The 17544-nt window shown below is 47.2% G+C and overlaps 1 protein-coding gene across 8 annotated transcripts in view; it reads right to left on the bottom strand.

Annotated features, from left to right (window-relative positions):
* Nucleotides 1–17544, bottom strand: part of KANK4 (KN motif and ankyrin repeat domains 4) — a 73260-nt gene that overhangs the window by 15277 nt on the left and 40439 nt on the right. For 4 of the 8 annotated variants that reach the window (XM_019449069.2, XM_019449068.2, XM_019449067.2 and 1 more), the window contains 5 exons: nt 16356–16443; nt 7704–9650; nt 6278–6389; nt 3114–3332; nt 1574–1661 (listed from right to left, as the gene is read on the bottom strand). In XM_019449069.2, coding sequence (XP_019304614.2) covers nt 1574–1661; nt 3114–3332; nt 6278–6389; nt 7704–9650; nt 16356–16371 — 2382 coding nt within the window. In that variant the 5' untranslated portion in view covers nt 16372–16443. The remainder of the gene's footprint in view (nt 1–1573; nt 1662–3113; nt 3333–6277; nt 6390–7703; nt 9651–16355; nt 16444–17544) is intronic. The other 4 variants (XM_019449070.2, XM_019449074.2, XM_019449072.2 and 1 more) reach the window with 1 other exon arrangement.

Below are 17544 nucleotides of genomic sequence, written 5' to 3'. Positions count from 1 at the left end.
TCTGTGTTACATGACCTACATGTTTAAAATAGAACATGTTTAAGTTATTTATGTAAGGGGGAGGAGAAACCATGGGGATGTGACTTCACACTCATTCTGGAAAGGGACTGGAGTTGGAGTCACTTAAGCCAATGTAGCCAAGCTTAAGTCCTGGCTCAGTTGTATGACCTTGGAAGTCATATAGTCATTTTCTGGCTCAGTTGTATGACCTTGGAAGTCATGTAGTCATTTTGAACCTTTCTCAACTACCAAATGTGGGTGAAAAAGAGGGCTGGGTCCCTAACCTGTCCCTGGCTCTACACAGTGAGGTCTTTGTACAACCTGCTTTGTCTCGAAGGTGGGGTGGGGGTCAGGGGTACTTTGAACCTAACCTGGGTGTGGTGTCAGGTTTGCACATCTTCTGTCACTTTTCTTTTTCTGTTTCTTGTTTACTTTATTTTTAAGTAAACTCTATGCCCAGTGTGGGGCTTGAACTCACGACCCCAAGATCAAGGGTTGCATGTTCTACCAACTGAGCCATCCAGGTTACCCTATGTCTTCTAGGCAGAAACAGTGGAATCTTTTGTGGCTGAAACATTTTTTATATATCAGAATATCTCCCTTTCCTGTGGAATCTTCAGGAGAATCTGGAGAAAGATCCTAATATTAAGGAACATACAGCTTAGTTCTGTAATTCATTCAGAACTACTTATTCTGTAACTCAGAATAAGTAACAGGAGTTTCGATCAACATCCATCCACATCACACACTGGTTTTTTAACAATCTGGGAACAGTTGTTTGCAAAATCAGCTGAGATAAAATAATCAAGATGGGTTGGGCTGAATCGGTCATTTTTTACCCCTAAGCCTCTTCTGCAAGGGAGAACAAAATGGGCTCTAAAATGCTTATGGGTTGTTACACACTGGGGCTTACCAGCTGGCTCTCATGACTTGGGAAAATGTGTCTGTGCCAGTATTTCTTGAGTAAAAGTAGAACCTAATGGTTATCTGTTTACACCTCTGTGGCCATTAAGGCTCCAACAGATATATTTTCTTGCTTTTGGTCTCTCAACCCATAGGTACACGTCAAGAAAAACAGTATAGACTACAGAATTAAATACAAGGGCTTGAGGGTAATGAAACATGCTGCCCACCGCCCACCTTCATTTTATTAATGAGGTGAACTGACTTGCTCAAGATCTCACAGAGGTCCTGGGACTAGAATCCCGGTTCCCATTCCACACGCTCTTCACTCTGCCCACAGCTCTCTCCAATTGTGAGGTGATTTTGAGCCTAAGCCACACAGTTTTGTTTTGTTGATTGTTGTACACCTGATATTCAGGTGCAGCGCCTGATAGCCCTCGGTAGTGCCTCTGAGCACCAGGCTGCTTCCTGGTGCAAATGCATCGGTTCCCCTCTCCCAGCATAACCCATCACCTAGGCAGCAGAGTTTGGGCAAATGAAGGCACCCAGAGGAAAGGGACTCCGTGCACACCCACACTGCCGCCTCAGGCGGGAGACCAAAGTCACCGAGCTGGAACTAACAGCTTAAACAGCACGGACATCCTTCCATGACAATGAAAAATCACAGTACCAAGAGTTGGTCGGTGGTGGCCCCACTTTCTGGCAGATGTTGGTTCAATGCCCGGCATGCACTGAGGAATTCTTCTGAAGGCTTATATCTAAAGAAGAAAAAAAAAATACATACATATATATGTGTATATATATATATATATATATATACATATATATATATATACATATATACATATATATATCTTCATATTAATAAAAAAGAAAGTAATCCCCTACCTTGACTTTCGCTTCTCAGCGGCTGAAACACCCACACTGAGCAACTTCCCAGGACAAGGGATATTACACTGAATACAGCTTCCCACAATGAGGCTTGGCTTCTGAACTCTTCTGAAGAGTGAGTCAAGCACATTGCCCTTTTAATCCTGCTGTTTTCAGGAGGAGGGAGTAGATCACCAAAGCATTCTGGGGGCCATGGGCCTAACTGCAATTCCTGACATGCTGGGAAAGGAAGGGCTGTCTTCCTGACTTTGGCTAAAACATTTTCTGCCTCAGTGACTTGAAAAACCCAAAGAACCCAATCCATACTAGCAAATTTTGTCAGGTTGTTCTTTCATGAAGGGTACCATCAATGCTAACAGAGTCAATAAAATGAAAATCAGTTAAGCTGGGATGCACTCAATGATGAGCACTCTTCCCGTGTTAGTATAAGGGCAGACAGACCATCCCAGGGTAGGACTTAATGGCATTGGTCACCAGGAAGCTCTACCCTCATCACGTCTTTATAGTGCTGCCATGTTGGAGCAGCCCTGTGTACCCACTTAGCAGTCAGATCCCACTCACTGCTCGTCGCTACCCCTGGCTGGGTGTGGTAGTGATGATTATGGTACTTACTATCCTTATTTCCACTATTTCTTGAGAGCCTACTGTGTGGCAGGCACTGTGCTAGGCATTTTACATATTTTTTCTCATCCAGTCCTCAGGTCAAACCTATCAAGTGGCTGTTATCCACATTATTCCAAATGAGGAAACTGAGGCAACCACAGTTTAGGTGCCTTGTGTAAAGTGACCCTGTGGCAGACATAGGATTTGAATCCAAGTGTGTCCAACTCCAAAGACAGTACTCTTTTCATCATGTGACATGACCTCGCATCTCTTTCAAAGACGGGGTTATGTCAACATGGCCAACGGGAGAGGCAGAAAAGCATATGGGTAAGAATCAGAAAAGATCTGGGTCAGAATCCCTGCTCTGCTAGCTGTGTCACTTAACTTCTCTAAGCCTCTGTTTCCACATCTGTAAAGTTGGGATTATAATAATTTCTACCTTGCAGGATAATTAAAAGGATTATCTAAGATAGTACATGTAAAGTCCTTCACATTTCTAGTGCTGGGACCATGTTAGCTTTACACGTAGCGCTCTATGACAGGATATCCCATGAAGGCAGGAGTACGTCTGTGCCTAACATAGATTAGAAACTCAGTAAATCTGGTGAACAGAGAGAAAGATGAACAAATGAACAAATAATGGAATAAAAGGGTGAAGAAATGCCCTTGCTCTTTCTCGGAGGATCAGTGCTCCCATCCGTGCCCATCTGACTCACCTCTCAGCCTTGGGATGGGGGAGGTCTTCAGGAGGCCCACCGTCCTGGCCTGAGGTGCTGGTGCCCTCTGGGATGCCCTGCCCGGCCTTGCAGCCGGGGTGGGCCTCCTTGCCCTGCTTGTGTTCTGTGCCATCACATTTCTTCTCAGCCTCGCTGTCAGACAAGTCTTCCGGGGAGCTGTCCTCACCGCTGGTCTCCTCGCTTGAGGTGGTCTCATAGCTGGAGAACAAGACAAAGGTCACTCATTCTGTGCTTCCTACCCAGTGCCCAGGTCAACACATATAAGAACCAGGTGGGCTTCAGATAATAATTCCCAGCTTGCTAAACCACATCTCCATTCTCTATACCTGCAGACCTGGGTGAGGGGACTCCCAGGAACCTTATGTCAGAGAAAGATGTAGTTAAGAGCTGTGGCTTTAACACCAGAGGCCATTTTGGGAGAAAAGATAATTAACTGAGCTCTTTGCAGTGAACATGTAAATAGCCCATACCCTAATTGGCCAATGCATTTGGAGGATTCAGACAAGCAATCCAAGATTCTCACAGAAGCATTTTTTCGGGAATCCTAACGTGTTGTCTAGAGAGGGGCCCAGATCTAGGCAAACATCCCCACTCCCACCCTGGATCCTCTGAGTTGACTGACAAATCATCACGTCTCCAGGTGATTATGAGGCTTCTATTTAGCTCCCCTGTTCTAGCCCAGCTGACCTCTGAAAGGAGGGACCCATCTGTATCTACTCCCAGCAGGGTTCCATGGGAAACCTGAACAGTCAGGGTACCTGAACCCAGCATCTGCCTTTCCTGGCTGCAGCCTGTTTTAGCTATTACTTGCAACAGCAAAAGCAAGGGCACGGGCCCCTTGACTTGTGGCCCCTCCTCCCCAGGAGTGATCCTTATATTCAATTATGTGCAACTCCACTGAGGTGACAGACCACAGACCATGAAGAGAAGTCCTGGAAGATTTATCGATCCTTCTGCCGATAGTCAACAGGAGACCCCGAAAGAGGATGCTGCAGTTAGGATGAAGATTTCGGGTGCTGGGGCCATTGGACACTGCCACAGAGACCAGGGGAGACCAGTGGCCATGGCTTCCACAGAACCCCCTCATGCCCTTTCTCTGAATGATGGCCCCTATGGAAGGCCCCTGTGCTCACTGGATTTGCAAACCCAGCCTGCTCCTTGGCGTGTTCACATTCTGTCTTGTTTAAACCAGATATTTCTTCTATTGTGCTTGGAACCACCTTTCACTTTTGTGATTAAGGGAGTAGGGGACAGACTACATTTACCAAGCTGTTCTTGTCTTACAGTTGCTTCCATAAAGACATCACCTGGATGTCAGTTCATTCATTCAACAGAAATTTATTGAGCACCTACTATGTGTCACACATTGTTCTAAATGCTATACCAAAGTACCTGTCCTAATTGAGTTTATATTCTAATAGGAAAACAACAGAAAGTAAACGTGTAAACAGTATAATTACATAGTGATAAGAACAATGAGTAAGATAATAAAGGACCATGGAATTGAGTAATGGGAGGAGGGGCTACATTAATTAGAGCAGAAATTTTTTTCACCCTGGCTGCACATTATAATCACTTGAGGGGATATCAATTCCCAATATCTGTGCTGCACCCCAGACTAATTAAACTGGCGTTTTCAGGGAGGGGACTCAGACGTTGGTATTTTTAAGGCTCCCCCAGGGTTTCCAAGGTGCAGCCAAGGTTGAGAAACATTGGACTAAAGTGACAAATACTGAAGAATATCTGGGACAGGAGCACTTTAAGAGGTGGGGGAGATGGATGGAAGGACAGATAGCAAATGCAAGGGCCCCAGCATGGGCCCAACTTGGCACATTTTAGGGAAGAGAGACAGGAGCCAATGGTAGACACTGAGGCAAGCTCTAGATGCAAGATTGACTTCCAGGTTTGGGCACAGGGCAGGCACAGTCAGGGGCATTTCAGAAGGGGAGAGAGAACCTGCTTTTAGACTTTGAGATTAGGCTGATTCTCCTTTCCTGTGCATGAGCTGGTGAAAGCTGAAAACGTCAGCGAAAGCTGACGTTAGTGGCAATGAGAACAGCAACCCTCCTATGACATCCCATTTCCTTATATCTGACGTTTTTCCTTGCAGAACCTGCAACAGTGCCGTCACTCTTATTTGAACCTGGTGTCTTCCTTCTGATCTGACCTGAATTAAGCAGGGGTTCCAACCCCTTTGGGGCCACCACCGGGGCCTGCCACTGGCTGGGTCATGTGCCCCTCCTTTAGGCCTACACTTCTTCCTCTACACATCTCAGCATATCAGCATTTTCTCTTTACTTCTTGTCTTCTCCCTGCCCTGTCCAAACTATGAGCTCAGGGCAGGGACCATGATTTATTTCACTTTTTTTATGACTGACACCTAATACATTTGTTGACATTTAATAAATGTTTGTTGGATGACTGGTCTAGAAAATACTCTGAATCCAGGGGCGTCTGAGTGGCTCAGTCCGTTAAGTGTCCGACTCTTGGATCTCACTGTTTTGTGAATTTGAGGTCTGAGTCGGGCTCTGTGCTGGCAGTTTGGAGCCTGCTTGGGATTCTCTCTCTCCCTTTCTCTCTGACCCTACCCCACTCATACTCTTTCTCAAAAAATAAAATAAAAAAAAAAAAAAAGAAAGAAAATATTCTAAAGCCAATGATTTACTCTCTAGAATATATAAGGTTTGATTCATGTTCTGAGTCAATAGGCATTGGTTGCTTTTCTTCACGCTAAAAGATGTTGGATTGGTTTGCAGTAAGTTAGTTAAAAGGAAGAAAAAAACCTAAATGGATGAAATTTGAAGTTCAACAAACTAAGAGTTTGTCCTGGTTTCAGTGTTTGTTGTGCAGATTAAATGTCTTCTGTAAAGGGCCCATGTGCTCCCCAAATTCCCAGAAGCCACCTGGAATCCTGGCCCGGGGGGCACCAACACCGAGACATTAAAAGCATGGGATCCGACAGACCACCACAGCTGGCAAGGAGCCAAACACATGCAAACCCAAGATGGAGTTTTAAAGGGCTGTTAATTCCCTTGAAGAAAAATGAGAACCAGATGCTTCCCCCTAGGAAAAGAGAGCACTAAGGACAACAGCGGGATGGGAAGTGTGGAGGGGGCAGTCTGGGCTTCACGAGCGATGCTTACCCACCGTTAACCCCAACAAACTGAAGGTTCTTTTTGGTCCCATTACCTCCTGCACGGAAGCCATAGTCTTTCTTTTTCATTATGGATTTAAGGCTGGTCGACGGGGAGATCTCTAGGTAGACACAACATCACAGATTAGAATGATCTTGGGGATGCCCCAGAATGCAGCAAAACCGGTACTCTTGCTTTGAGCGGATACACACTGAAGATATGTAAGGGGGTAGAAAGGGACAGAGCACTAAATAATGTAAATCAAATATTGTGAAGGTCTTTGAGGAGGCCTGGCCTTCTGGTCAACACCAGCTGACCTGTCCCTGTCCACAAAGCCCTTCTGAGTGTGGATGATGGAGTGGAATTAGTGGCACTCTTCCAGAAGAGCCATGTGGTGTGTGTGCCATTATCGTCCCTGTTTTCTGGAGGGAAATCTGAGGCTCAGACTTGCTCAGTGAATGGCAGAACAGGAGCAGAAGTCCATTCACATGACCTCTGCTCCAACACCCACCTCTGCCAGAGGGCACCTCAGTGGTCTTTACTGGCTCACAAGCCAGTTAACACCTGCGATGCAGGGCAGGTAGAGCAGACACGTGAACGAGAACATGGCTTCTTTTGCTGTGCTCACAGTTATGGGAGGCATTTTCCAATGGGCAAGACTGGAAATAGCACCGACATCAGGAAAAAGCAGCCAGTTTGTGATCTGCGGCAGGAAGCAGACTTGCGCCCCGCTCATTGAGCAAAGCAAAATATGGTTCCACTTTATGCAACAGAAAAGTGTGTGATCTCTTACAAGAGGAAGTGTGCTCAGCCAAAGGGTCGACTTCCACATGTATCGTTCAGTCTCTCTCTTAGACACACACACACACACACACACACACACACACACAAAGTATTCAGTGAAATATTTCCGATCTCAACATCATGCTCCTCCAAAACCAGGCTAGAGAAAACCTCTACTGTGCAAGAACCAGAGAGGACCACAGGAATGCAAGAGCCCAGGAAACAGCGAAGGCAGGCTGAGGTTTAGAGTACACACAGCCAGGGCCATTCTTGCCCTAGACATTGCCTTTGCGCCATGGAAATGAGAAACAGGCACCCCTCTGGCTGGACACAGTGCTGCAGACTTGGTGAGTGAGTGTGGGCTGAATTTCAGCTCCCGTTTAACTTCCCTGGCCGGCATCTTTGTGCTCTGTGCTATCTGCACAGCTGTACAGGCCTGCACAGCCTGCAGTCAGGCCCAACCTTAGAGCAAGGACAAGAGTAGGGGCACAGAGCCTCCACTGTTACATAGATGGGTTTTTATTCCACTGGGTTCCCCGAGCTGCTTAAACCTTTTAAAAATACATATATATGCATGCAATTAAAATCCCTTTTCCCTTTGACTCGCCAGGTAGAGGAGAAATGGTTCCCTGTGTCGGGGACCAGTATTCACCCATCGGCGGAGAGGAGGCGGGGGCCGGGGGCTCCTTCTGGGGTGGAGCGTGGGCCGAGTAGGCAGACAGCAGCAGGTTGAGGGAGCTGAGTAGCTGGCTCTGGATGCTGCTGAGCTTGGAGGCAGGCTGCTTGATGGCACTGGCCAGCTCCGGGTACCCGTGCTCCAGGCAGCTCCATTGCTCCTGCAGGAGTTCCTGGATCTTCTTAACATATTGCCCAATAGTGGCATCTGTTGGTGAACTTGGTGGCCTCCCTGGGCGCTCCTTCCCTGGCAGCTCTGAACTGGCCTCCTCCCTCCCTGCCGGGGGAGTCTTTCTATCACTGCTCCATGGAGAGCCTCCTGGTCCCTTGCCCAGACCCTTGGCTCCCACCTGAGGGTCCCCCTCAAGCTCAGAGCCTGTTTCTTCGATCCTCAGCTCAGTGGAGAGGCAGCTATGTAAAGAGGGAGTGAGGACCATCTCGGGTCCTTGTGGCAGTGAGAGCTGAGATGGTGGCATGAATTCTGCTGGGCTCCAATCCCCCGGTTTGTGGCTGTCCTGCCCCCATAAGAGCCCATTCTCCTCTCCTCCAGCCCTCCAGCTTTCAGATCCTGTGCTGCCCAGAAGGTTGACCTCAATGCTCTTGTCACACAACTCCCTGGTCAAGAGACCATGGAGGGGGTCAGTGTTGACCATGGCGTCAGTCTGGCCCTGAGCATCTCTGGTGTTCTCATGGCTAAGCTTATCTGCCAGTTGAGCTACAGTGCACTCTAGTTCTTGAATCCTCTGCCCTTTAGCCTTAATTTCCTCCTCCTGCTGCTGGAGGGCAGCTCTGACCTGGGCCAGTTCCTCAGTTCTTCCAGATAGCTCACCCTCAAGGGCAGACAGCTGTTGCTTCAGGCTGGAGATGCTGATGGGATCCATCGTGGGGAGGCCCAGGCTTTCCTCTGTGACCCGGACGCCAATGCTTCTCACGTCTATCTCCACAGGTGGTGGGGGTGGGATCTCGCTGATGTTGAGCTCTATTTCTTCTAGGGGGAACTCGTTCTCAGGGATGGGTGATGGCAGAGGTGGGGGACTTGGTGTTGGGGAGCCAGGGGTGACCACTACCTCTGCTTCTGGGGTTTTGTGTTCATCTTCTTCATCCTCGAGAACTATCAGTGCATCCTGGGATGAGAAGGGAGGACTTGGGAAAGAGAGGTGATTTGGAGCCTCCTCATCATCTGCATCCTCTGGAGGCTCAGCGCCTTCCTGGACCAGCTCTGGAATCCCTGGCACCAGGTCCCCAAACTCTCTGACTTTGGGTTGAGTTGTTGCTCGTGGGGTGGAGTTTTGAAAGCCCGCAAATCCATCTGCAGGGCCAAAGGTGCCATCACAGACATTGCCTTCACCCTGAAGGGGAGGGAGGGCAGGAGGTGTGGGGGGACCTGAGTTTAGGCTTGGGTCCTCTGAGGCCCTGTTTTGCAGCAGTGTGGCTGGCATGCTGGATGCCCTCAAGAGCTGGGGCCGTCCACTCCCGGAGGCCAGCTCAGCCTCCCTGGGGGCTGCAGCCTCCAAATGTCTGGCTGTCTCCGCCAGCAGGGCCTTCCTGTGGTAGCTCACGTCACTCCCGCTGGTGGAGGCTTGCACATGTTCACCAGGTGGCAACGACTGGGCTCGCTCCTCTGTCCCCAGCGGCACCTTCCTTGGCACCACTGGGGACCAGTTTTGGTGGGGAAGAGCAGCATGGGGGCGAGCCCTGCTGTCAGGAAGGCTGAAGTTTCGGGGCAAAGTGCTAAACTTGGCCTGCTTGGCCCTTCTGTGGATAGGAATCCTTTTTATGGTGTTTCCCTTCTCAATGTCATCCACGTACTTGAGGAAGTCCAGGTCTAAATGAAAGCCATATGGGGTCTCCACAGAGTAGGGGTGGCTCTTTGGAGGGTCTTTCTCTTCCTCTCCCTGAGAGGACTGGTCTTTGGCTGGGAGACCTGTAAAAAAGAAGCACAATGTTAATAAGAATTGCAGGGTGGTGAAGCCGAATATGTGTGATTTAGACTTAAGGCTCTCACATGAGACTTCTCCTAAATGTCCCAGCCTCTAAATTAAAGCTGAGATTCTCACAGTCTTCCAGCCATGCTGAGAGTCCAGGTTATTAAATCAGTGTGTACTTAGCCAATGTCTGCAAGGAAATAGGTAGAGGAAATAGTTTCCAATTTGCAGTATTCATCTCAGTTACTGCTGTGGAATCTGCCCACAGACCAGCAAAATAAAATGGTCTCATACTGTTTTTCTGGTTCTGAGTCACGGTAACTGAACTGAAGTGGCCAGGAATTTGCCAGATCAGGGTACTAATTGGAAATTATGAATACTGAAGGTTTTGAAGGATAAAATACACAACTGCCTCAACATTAAGAAAGAACCTTGCATTATTCAAATAGATACTAGTAAAGCTTGCCTTAGCCAGAGATATCAAGGAGTTATGTCTTCTGTATTATTTAAGCTACCTCATATGTGTCAGCCTTCAGATACAGGAGGATCAGAGAGAATTGGAACATGTAGTCATGCACAGCTCCTGCTCTTTTCCACCTGAAAACTGTTTAGTGCTTTACAAACATGAGTAAAAGTGCTTCACTTTCAAAAGCTCATGTCAGGTGAGGAAATACCATATTCTTCATAGACTGGATAAAAGCTAGTAAGGAAAAAGGGCCACGTCGAAAGGGCCACCCTCTGAGAGGGGTGGGACTCATGACTTTTCAGGGCAACCCAGACTATCAGGGGACATTGTGATGACAAAGTTCATCACACCAAGGCACCATTGATTTTCTTGACTCCCGCAGTGAATGCTGAGGACAAGTCAGTCCTTCAACTCTTTGCATCCATAAGGACTTCTTCAGGTTAAATCGTCTGTTCTCATGTAACACCCCTAACATTCTGCTAAACATGCTCCAAAATTGCTTAGCTCAGGAGAGAACATTAATGGACAGCACAGAGATCAAGAATGCAGGTTCAAAAGCCTGGTCTGTATTTTGACCCTTAGGGAAATGACTTAGCCTCTCTATGTCTCATCATCTATAAAATGGGAATATCAATAGCAAGATGAGATTATTGTGAGAACTGATTAATTAATATTTATAAAGTGCTTCACATGATAATAAACACTCAACACATGCTCAATATTGTAGTTATTATCTTTGTGGAAACACAAAACATAGAAAACCGATGCCTCATAATGGAAGTGGATTTGCCTGGGTACACAGAAGGGGACAAACTTAGGGGCGCCTGGGTGGCTCAGTTGGTTAAGCATCTGACTTCAGCTCAGGTCATGATCTTGCAGTCTGTGAGTTCAAGCCCTGCGTTGGCCTTTGTGCTGGCAGCTTAGAGCCTGGAGCCTGCTTCGGATTCTGTGTCTCCTTCTTGTCTCTGCCCCTCCCCCGCACATGCTCAGTCTGTCTCTTGCTCACAAAAAATAAATAAACATTAATTTTTTTTAATTATAAAAGTAAATAAACTTTTAAAAAGTACTTTTCTTAGGCTTGGAGGTTAATTCTGCCTTGGCAGGAAAGGGATGACTTCACAAAAGTGACCTAAGACTGACATAAAATGAACAAACAGGAATTTACCAGGAGAACAAGAGGGTGAAAGACATTGTAGCTGTTTATCTCCAAGATGGCCACCATCACTTCCCACCCTCCATACAGGCAAGGGAATCCCACAGTGAGAGGCAGAGTCTGTTTCTCCACCCCTTTGAATCTGAGCTGGCCTGTGACTGCTTTGACCAAAATAATATGGTAGAAATGATGCTGAGGGAATTCCAAGGTTAAAGCCTGGAGTTCCACCTGGGTCTGTTAGAATGCATACTCAGTGGAAAGGCAGATGCCACATACGAAGTCCATCTTCCTTGAGACTGCCATACTGTGCGGAAGCCCTGACAGCCCCACACGGAAGAGATGGGGAAAGAGGGTGAGACGTGCTTAGCCAGCCCAAGCTGTTCCAGCCATGCTAGCCCAGGTGCCAGGCATGAGTAGAAGAGCCCTCAGATGACTCTAATCTCAGCCATCATCTGACTTCTGTGACAGTGAGGCACTCTGAGTGAGGACCACTCAGCTAAGCTGTGTTAATAATACATTCTTGTTTTACGCCACTAAGTTTTGGGGTGTTTGTTACGCAGCAATAAATAGCACAGATTCTAGATACACATCGGAGAATGTGCAAAGGCATGGAGGTGTGCAATGTCATAGTGTTCTGGAGTTCTGTAAATACAGTTGATGTGGCTGGAGCTCCAAGTGAGGTAGAGAAGAGTAGAAAGAGACAAGTGGAAAAGTCAGCAAGAACCAGATCTTGGAGCAGTTCACATGCACACCAACAAGCCTTGACTTCACTCTGCAGGTAATCAACTGTGGCTTCTCAAAGAGTATCTTCACAGAGGACTGCAAAAAGGACAAACCAAATGCCTCAAGACCATTTGGGAGCCTGCTGACATGGTCAAGGTAAGAGAAGCTAAAGGCTGACATGGTCAAGGTAAGAGAAAGGAATGAAGGGAAAGGGACAAGTTAAAGAAAAAGGGTGCAGTTGATGGTGCTACCTGGGGTAGCTTCTGGGGGGCTGCTTTCTCCCCACATGTGATGACATATTGGGCCTGAGTTCTTCCCACTTGCTCGTCTGATCTCTCCTTTTGGCCAGTGTCACATGCTTTTCAGGTGGCCCTCTGTGTTTAGAGAAGTACAGTTACCTCCAAAGAACTAAATGAAATCAACTAGACACGCAAAGGTTCATGGTGTGCACACTGACACAATCAAGCCTAGTAGGCTCAGTAAAGCCATAGGCTTTACACAGTTACGTCACAACCATAGCAAGGAACAAAAGGAGGCACTGGTGCTCATCCACAGGATGGTCTTCATTGGATTCTACCATTTCTGTGGCAGGTACCTGAACTTCAGGCAATGAGGAGTAAATACGTCTCAACCCCCCCCCCCCCCATACCAAATAAGTTCCCATTTACCCACACAATGTTTTACCAACAATGCTTTCCCAAAGAGGCACACTCGTAGTTTCAGTAACTGAGAGCTATTGCTTTTCTGTTAGTTTTCCAGGCTACACTTGACTGTACTCTTAAGCCTACTGGTCGGCCCCTGTAGCCTCCTGGATTACAGGGACAGACCTAATCAGAGAGGAGGTATTTGTCTAAAGTTAAGTAGAGAGCAGATTTATGACCCAGAAGGCAAGGAACTCTCCTAAAGGAGAGGCTGCATTATTTATCTGCTTATTGCCTCAATTCAATTGAGGCTGATTTACCCAGTGGCCTCTGGGAGCAGGTCCAGAGCACAAATACAATAATAGCATCAAATAAGAAACAGCAGATTCGAAGGCAAAATCTTCCACAAGGGAGATGGAAGGAAACCAAAGGAGTCTGGAGACTGAGCAGCCATCCAGGATGATAGATTTAATAGGTGCTTTCCTAAACTAGCCCTATGGGTTCTCTCTCTCTCTCTCTCTCTCTCTCTCACACACACACACACACACACACACACACCTGCTCTACCTGCTACCCACCACTGTGTTCCTTCTCCTGCCAATGTAATAGGAATGCTGTACCTTGTATGAGGGAGTTGATCCAATATGCCAGCAGACCTGTGCTCACATTTGGCCCTGCTCTTCTTAATTCTACCTGGTGACAGGTATGCAGGACCTCAGAATTCCAGGCATTGGGCCAGGGCAAGAATTAATTAAGAGGACCGTCTCTGCTCAAAATGAGCTTCAGATCGGATAAATGAACACATAGCCAAACTGGCTGGATTTGAATCCTGGCTCTGTCATTTCCTACTTCTGGGAACATTACTTAATTATTTAATTTCCTGATGCCTCAGTTTCTCCATTTGTAACGTGGTGATAATAATACCTAACTGACAGAGTCATTGCGGTTGTTAGCATGAATGCCGTAGAAAGAATACAGCGCAGGGACTTGAGAAAGGCAAGATAGGCTATAGGCTGGTGCTGAGTGAGGCAGGGGAGGATCTGCTGAAGGTGTGCTCATTCCTTGGAATATTTAGCTTTGTGTTAGAATGACAGCCTCAAGAGTCCAAGAAGATAATTCTGGGGAAACTGGGAAAAGGAGTCAGGGGAGAAGAAAAAAGTAGGATATATAGGCTCAGAGCTACCTAGGATTCCCTACAGAGTCTGAAAGCATGCCAGATCACTAGACCCTTGGAAATGACCCGCAAACAGTTGTGAGCCTAAGACACACACAGATGCAAGAAAGGGGATCGGAAGGGGACTAGGGAAGGGGGGAGATGCCACAGTGGTTATCTTGAGGAACACAGTGAAGTGCAGCAGGTGAGCTAACCAATCAGAGATATTTAAAGTGAGGAAGAGGGGCGCCTGGGTGGCTTGGTCGGTTGGGCGTCCGACTTCAGCTCAGGTCATGATCTCACGGTCCGTGGGTTCGAGCCCCGCGTTGGGCTCTGTGCTGACAGCTCAGAGCCTGGAGCCTGTTTCGGATTCTGTGTCTCCCTCTCTCTCTGCTCCTCCCCTGTTCATGCTCTGTCTCTCTCTGTCTCAAAAATAAATAAACGTTAAAAAAAAAATTTTTTTTTAAGTGAGGAAGAAAAGTCCAAAAGCTTATATTCGTTTTCTGAAGGGAATAGGAAAAACAGAAACTATAGAGAAAGTGACCCAAAACACAGCCAGAAGGAAGGGAGATTTAATGAGCCAGCCTCTTCAGAAGGCTTAAGACAGCGACCAAGCTTTTTCCCTCTTCAGCCTTTATTTTGTGAGGTGGTTGTGCCTGAGGGAGGGGTGCCTTTGTTGAGCTAGTTGTGGGTAATCACGTGGAGCACAGTGGAGAGGGGGGGAGGCGGTTGCTGAGCTGAGCTGGGACAGATGAGGCAGGCAGGAATGACAGGCCCCCAGGGCATTAAGAGAATTAGCTGGTGTTCTGTGGGACCACTTCCATGGATGCATTGAAAAGGCAGCTCTCTGGGGAGAAAGGCAGACTCTTGACATATACAGTGACTACATTTGGAAAGAAGGAAGAGGCAGGGCTGGAGTTGCCGGCTGGTCCCTAAGTCCTGTGCTGGTTAAAGGTCATGTGATTCAGGGGGATTATAGGCACTCCTGTTTCCTGACATTTGTGATCTGGAAAAAGCATTTCATTAGAAAGTCAGGAGATCCGGATCTCCTCTATAACCTTGAGCATGTTTCCTGGACAGGGGAAGAAGGGAATATTTATGAAGACATTTGTTGTGCAAGATAGTTATTACTTAACAACTTTGCATGCATTATCTCAGTTAGCCTTTTACCAACCCTATGAAGTAGGTATTTATACCTGCTTATAGCTGAGGGGCAGTAGACCATTTGCAAAAACAGCCACAATCATACCCCACTCTTGGACACTCCCCTCCCACATTGACCCTGAGCTTGGCCTTGTGACTTGCTTTGACCAGTGGGTCAACAGCAAATGTGACAAATGCAGAGACTTGAAAATTGCTGGCACTTTGAGGTGTGTCTGTTCTTTAAAAAAAATTTTTTTTTAATGTTTACTTATTCTTGAGAGAGACAGAGAGAGTGTGAGTGGGGGAGGGTCAGAGAGAGAGGGAGACACAGAATCTGAAGCAGGCTCCAGGCTCCAAGCTGTCAGCACAGAGCCTGATGTGGGGCTCGAACTCACAAACTGTGAGGTCATGACTTGAGCTGAAGTTGGACACTTAACCGACTGAGCCACCCAGGTGCCCCTGGGGTTTGTCCGTTCTTGCTGTGCTTGCTGTGCTTCGGCCACTGTGTGAATAAGCCCCAGCTAGCCTGCTGGATGATGAGAAACACATGGCCAAATCATTACCTGTGCCCCAGGTGACATGGAGTCAACAATCAGTGATGTAACTATGTCCATTCTAAATCATCCGGCCAAGTCACCCAGAAGACCACAAACACATGAATAAGCCCAGCACATACCAAATATCAGAGTAGAACAATGGTCCAGACAACCCACAGAATATTTTGGGAAATAGTCAATGTCTTTATTTTAAGTCAATAAATTTTTGACTGGTTTGTGACACAGCAAAGTTAACTGATACATGAGGGGACTGAGACTCAGAGGAGTTAAATGACAGGGAGAGTCACCCAGGTATAAATGAAGGCTCTTTCACCATATTGTGCCTCTTTCTCAGACATCAAGTTCCTTATCCTTAAAATGAGGGTAACAAGGGGCACCTGGGTGGCTCAGTTGGTGAAGTGTCTGACTTTGGCTCAGGGCATGATCTCACGGTTCATGGGTTCGAGCCCCACGTTGGGCTCTGTGCTGACAGTTCAGAGCCTGGAGCCTGCTTCGGATTCTGTGTCTCCCTCTCTGCCTCTCCCGCGCTCACACTCTGTCTGTGTCTCTCTCTCTCAAAAAGAAACAAACATTAAAAAAAAAAAAATGAGGGTAATGGGTGAGGGCATGCTGCTGCCTTCTCCGTGCTTGGAAGAGGTGAGAAAACTGTCCAAAAATTACACAAGTGCGACACAGACGTGAAACTTTTCATCCTCTACCACCTTCTGCTGTTCATACCTGAAATACATGGTTGGGGTCTCCCAGCACTGTCTATTTGGGGAATGTCTCTTGTGGGTCTCCCTTAGGCTATTTCCAGGATCTGTGAAGGCAATCCCTTTCCAACCCAAGTACTCGCTTTAGACCAGGGAGTACAGAGCGGCCTGCCTACCATCTGTCTTCTCCATCTTAGGGAACGCAGACTGTCAGTCTCTCAGGCACTCTTCATCCAGGAAGTCTGTAAAACTCGTTGGAGAGTCCTAAAAGGAAGGACAGGAAAGTGGAGTCTTATTACCTACAGCTAGAATAAGTATGGAGGCAACATAACACCAAAGATCTCCTATCCCTGCATTTCTCCCAGGGATACCCATGAGCTTCACACTCCCTCCTACAGTGTGTCCAATCCTGGGCATGACTTCACAGGATGTTAGCAATGGTTAACAACAAAGGAAGCATTTGGCCCAACCTGCTCTCTTGGCAGATGAAGAAACTGAGGCTCAGAAGTCAATTGCTCTCAGGGCACCTGGGTGGCTCAGTCAGTTAACGAGTCTAACTCTTGATTTCGGCTCAAGTCATGATGTCACGGTTCATGAATTGTGAGCCCCATGTCAGGCTCTGCGCTGACAGCATGGAGTCTGCTTGGGGTCCTCTCCTTCTCTCTCTCTCAAAATAAATAAATAAATCAACAAACTTTAAAGTAGCTAATTGTTCTGTGCAGGACCTCTCAGCATTCTAGTGACAGAGCTGGAGCCAGACCCAGGGCTCTGACAACTATCACGGTGTTCCTTCCATAACATCAAAAGCTGTAATCAACCCCCCCTCCATTATGGTAAAAGAATTATAATCCATTTATTTATTTATTTTTTTTAATTTTTTTTTCAACGTTTTTTATTTATTTTTGGGACAGAGAGAGACAGAGCATGAACGGGGGAGGGGCAGAGAGAGAGGGAGACACAGAATCGGAAACAGGCTCCAGGCTCCGAGCCATCAGCCCAGAGCCTGACGCGGGGCTCGAACTCACGGACCGCGAGATCGTGACCTGGCTGAAGTCGGACGCTTAACTGACTGCGCCACCCAGGCGCCCCTATAATCCATTTATTTTTAATACTGGAATCAGAGTATCTATAAATGATCTGTGACGTCCCAATCAGATTCAAAACAGGGGCGAGATCATTGCAAGTACTGAGTAGGAGCCGATACTTAGAAGTGATTTCTAACCACGGGCAGGACAAGGGAAGCTCAAGCTGGGTGGTCCAAAGACATCAGAAACTATTCAAGCAGAAAACTGTCCTGACTCTGAATTAGGATACCTTGAGGTTTAATCATAAATTCTCCCCAAAGTTTTAATCCATTCCCTGGAC

This window comes from Panthera pardus, unplaced genomic scaffold (genome assembly GCF_024362965.1).
Source record: "Panthera pardus isolate Hobbes unplaced genomic scaffold, ASM2436296v1 HiC_scaffold_11, whole genome shotgun sequence".
Taxonomy (NCBI): Eukaryota; Metazoa; Chordata; class Mammalia; order Carnivora; family Felidae; genus Panthera; species Panthera pardus.
This window is presented reverse-complemented; position numbering and strand designations above follow the sequence as displayed.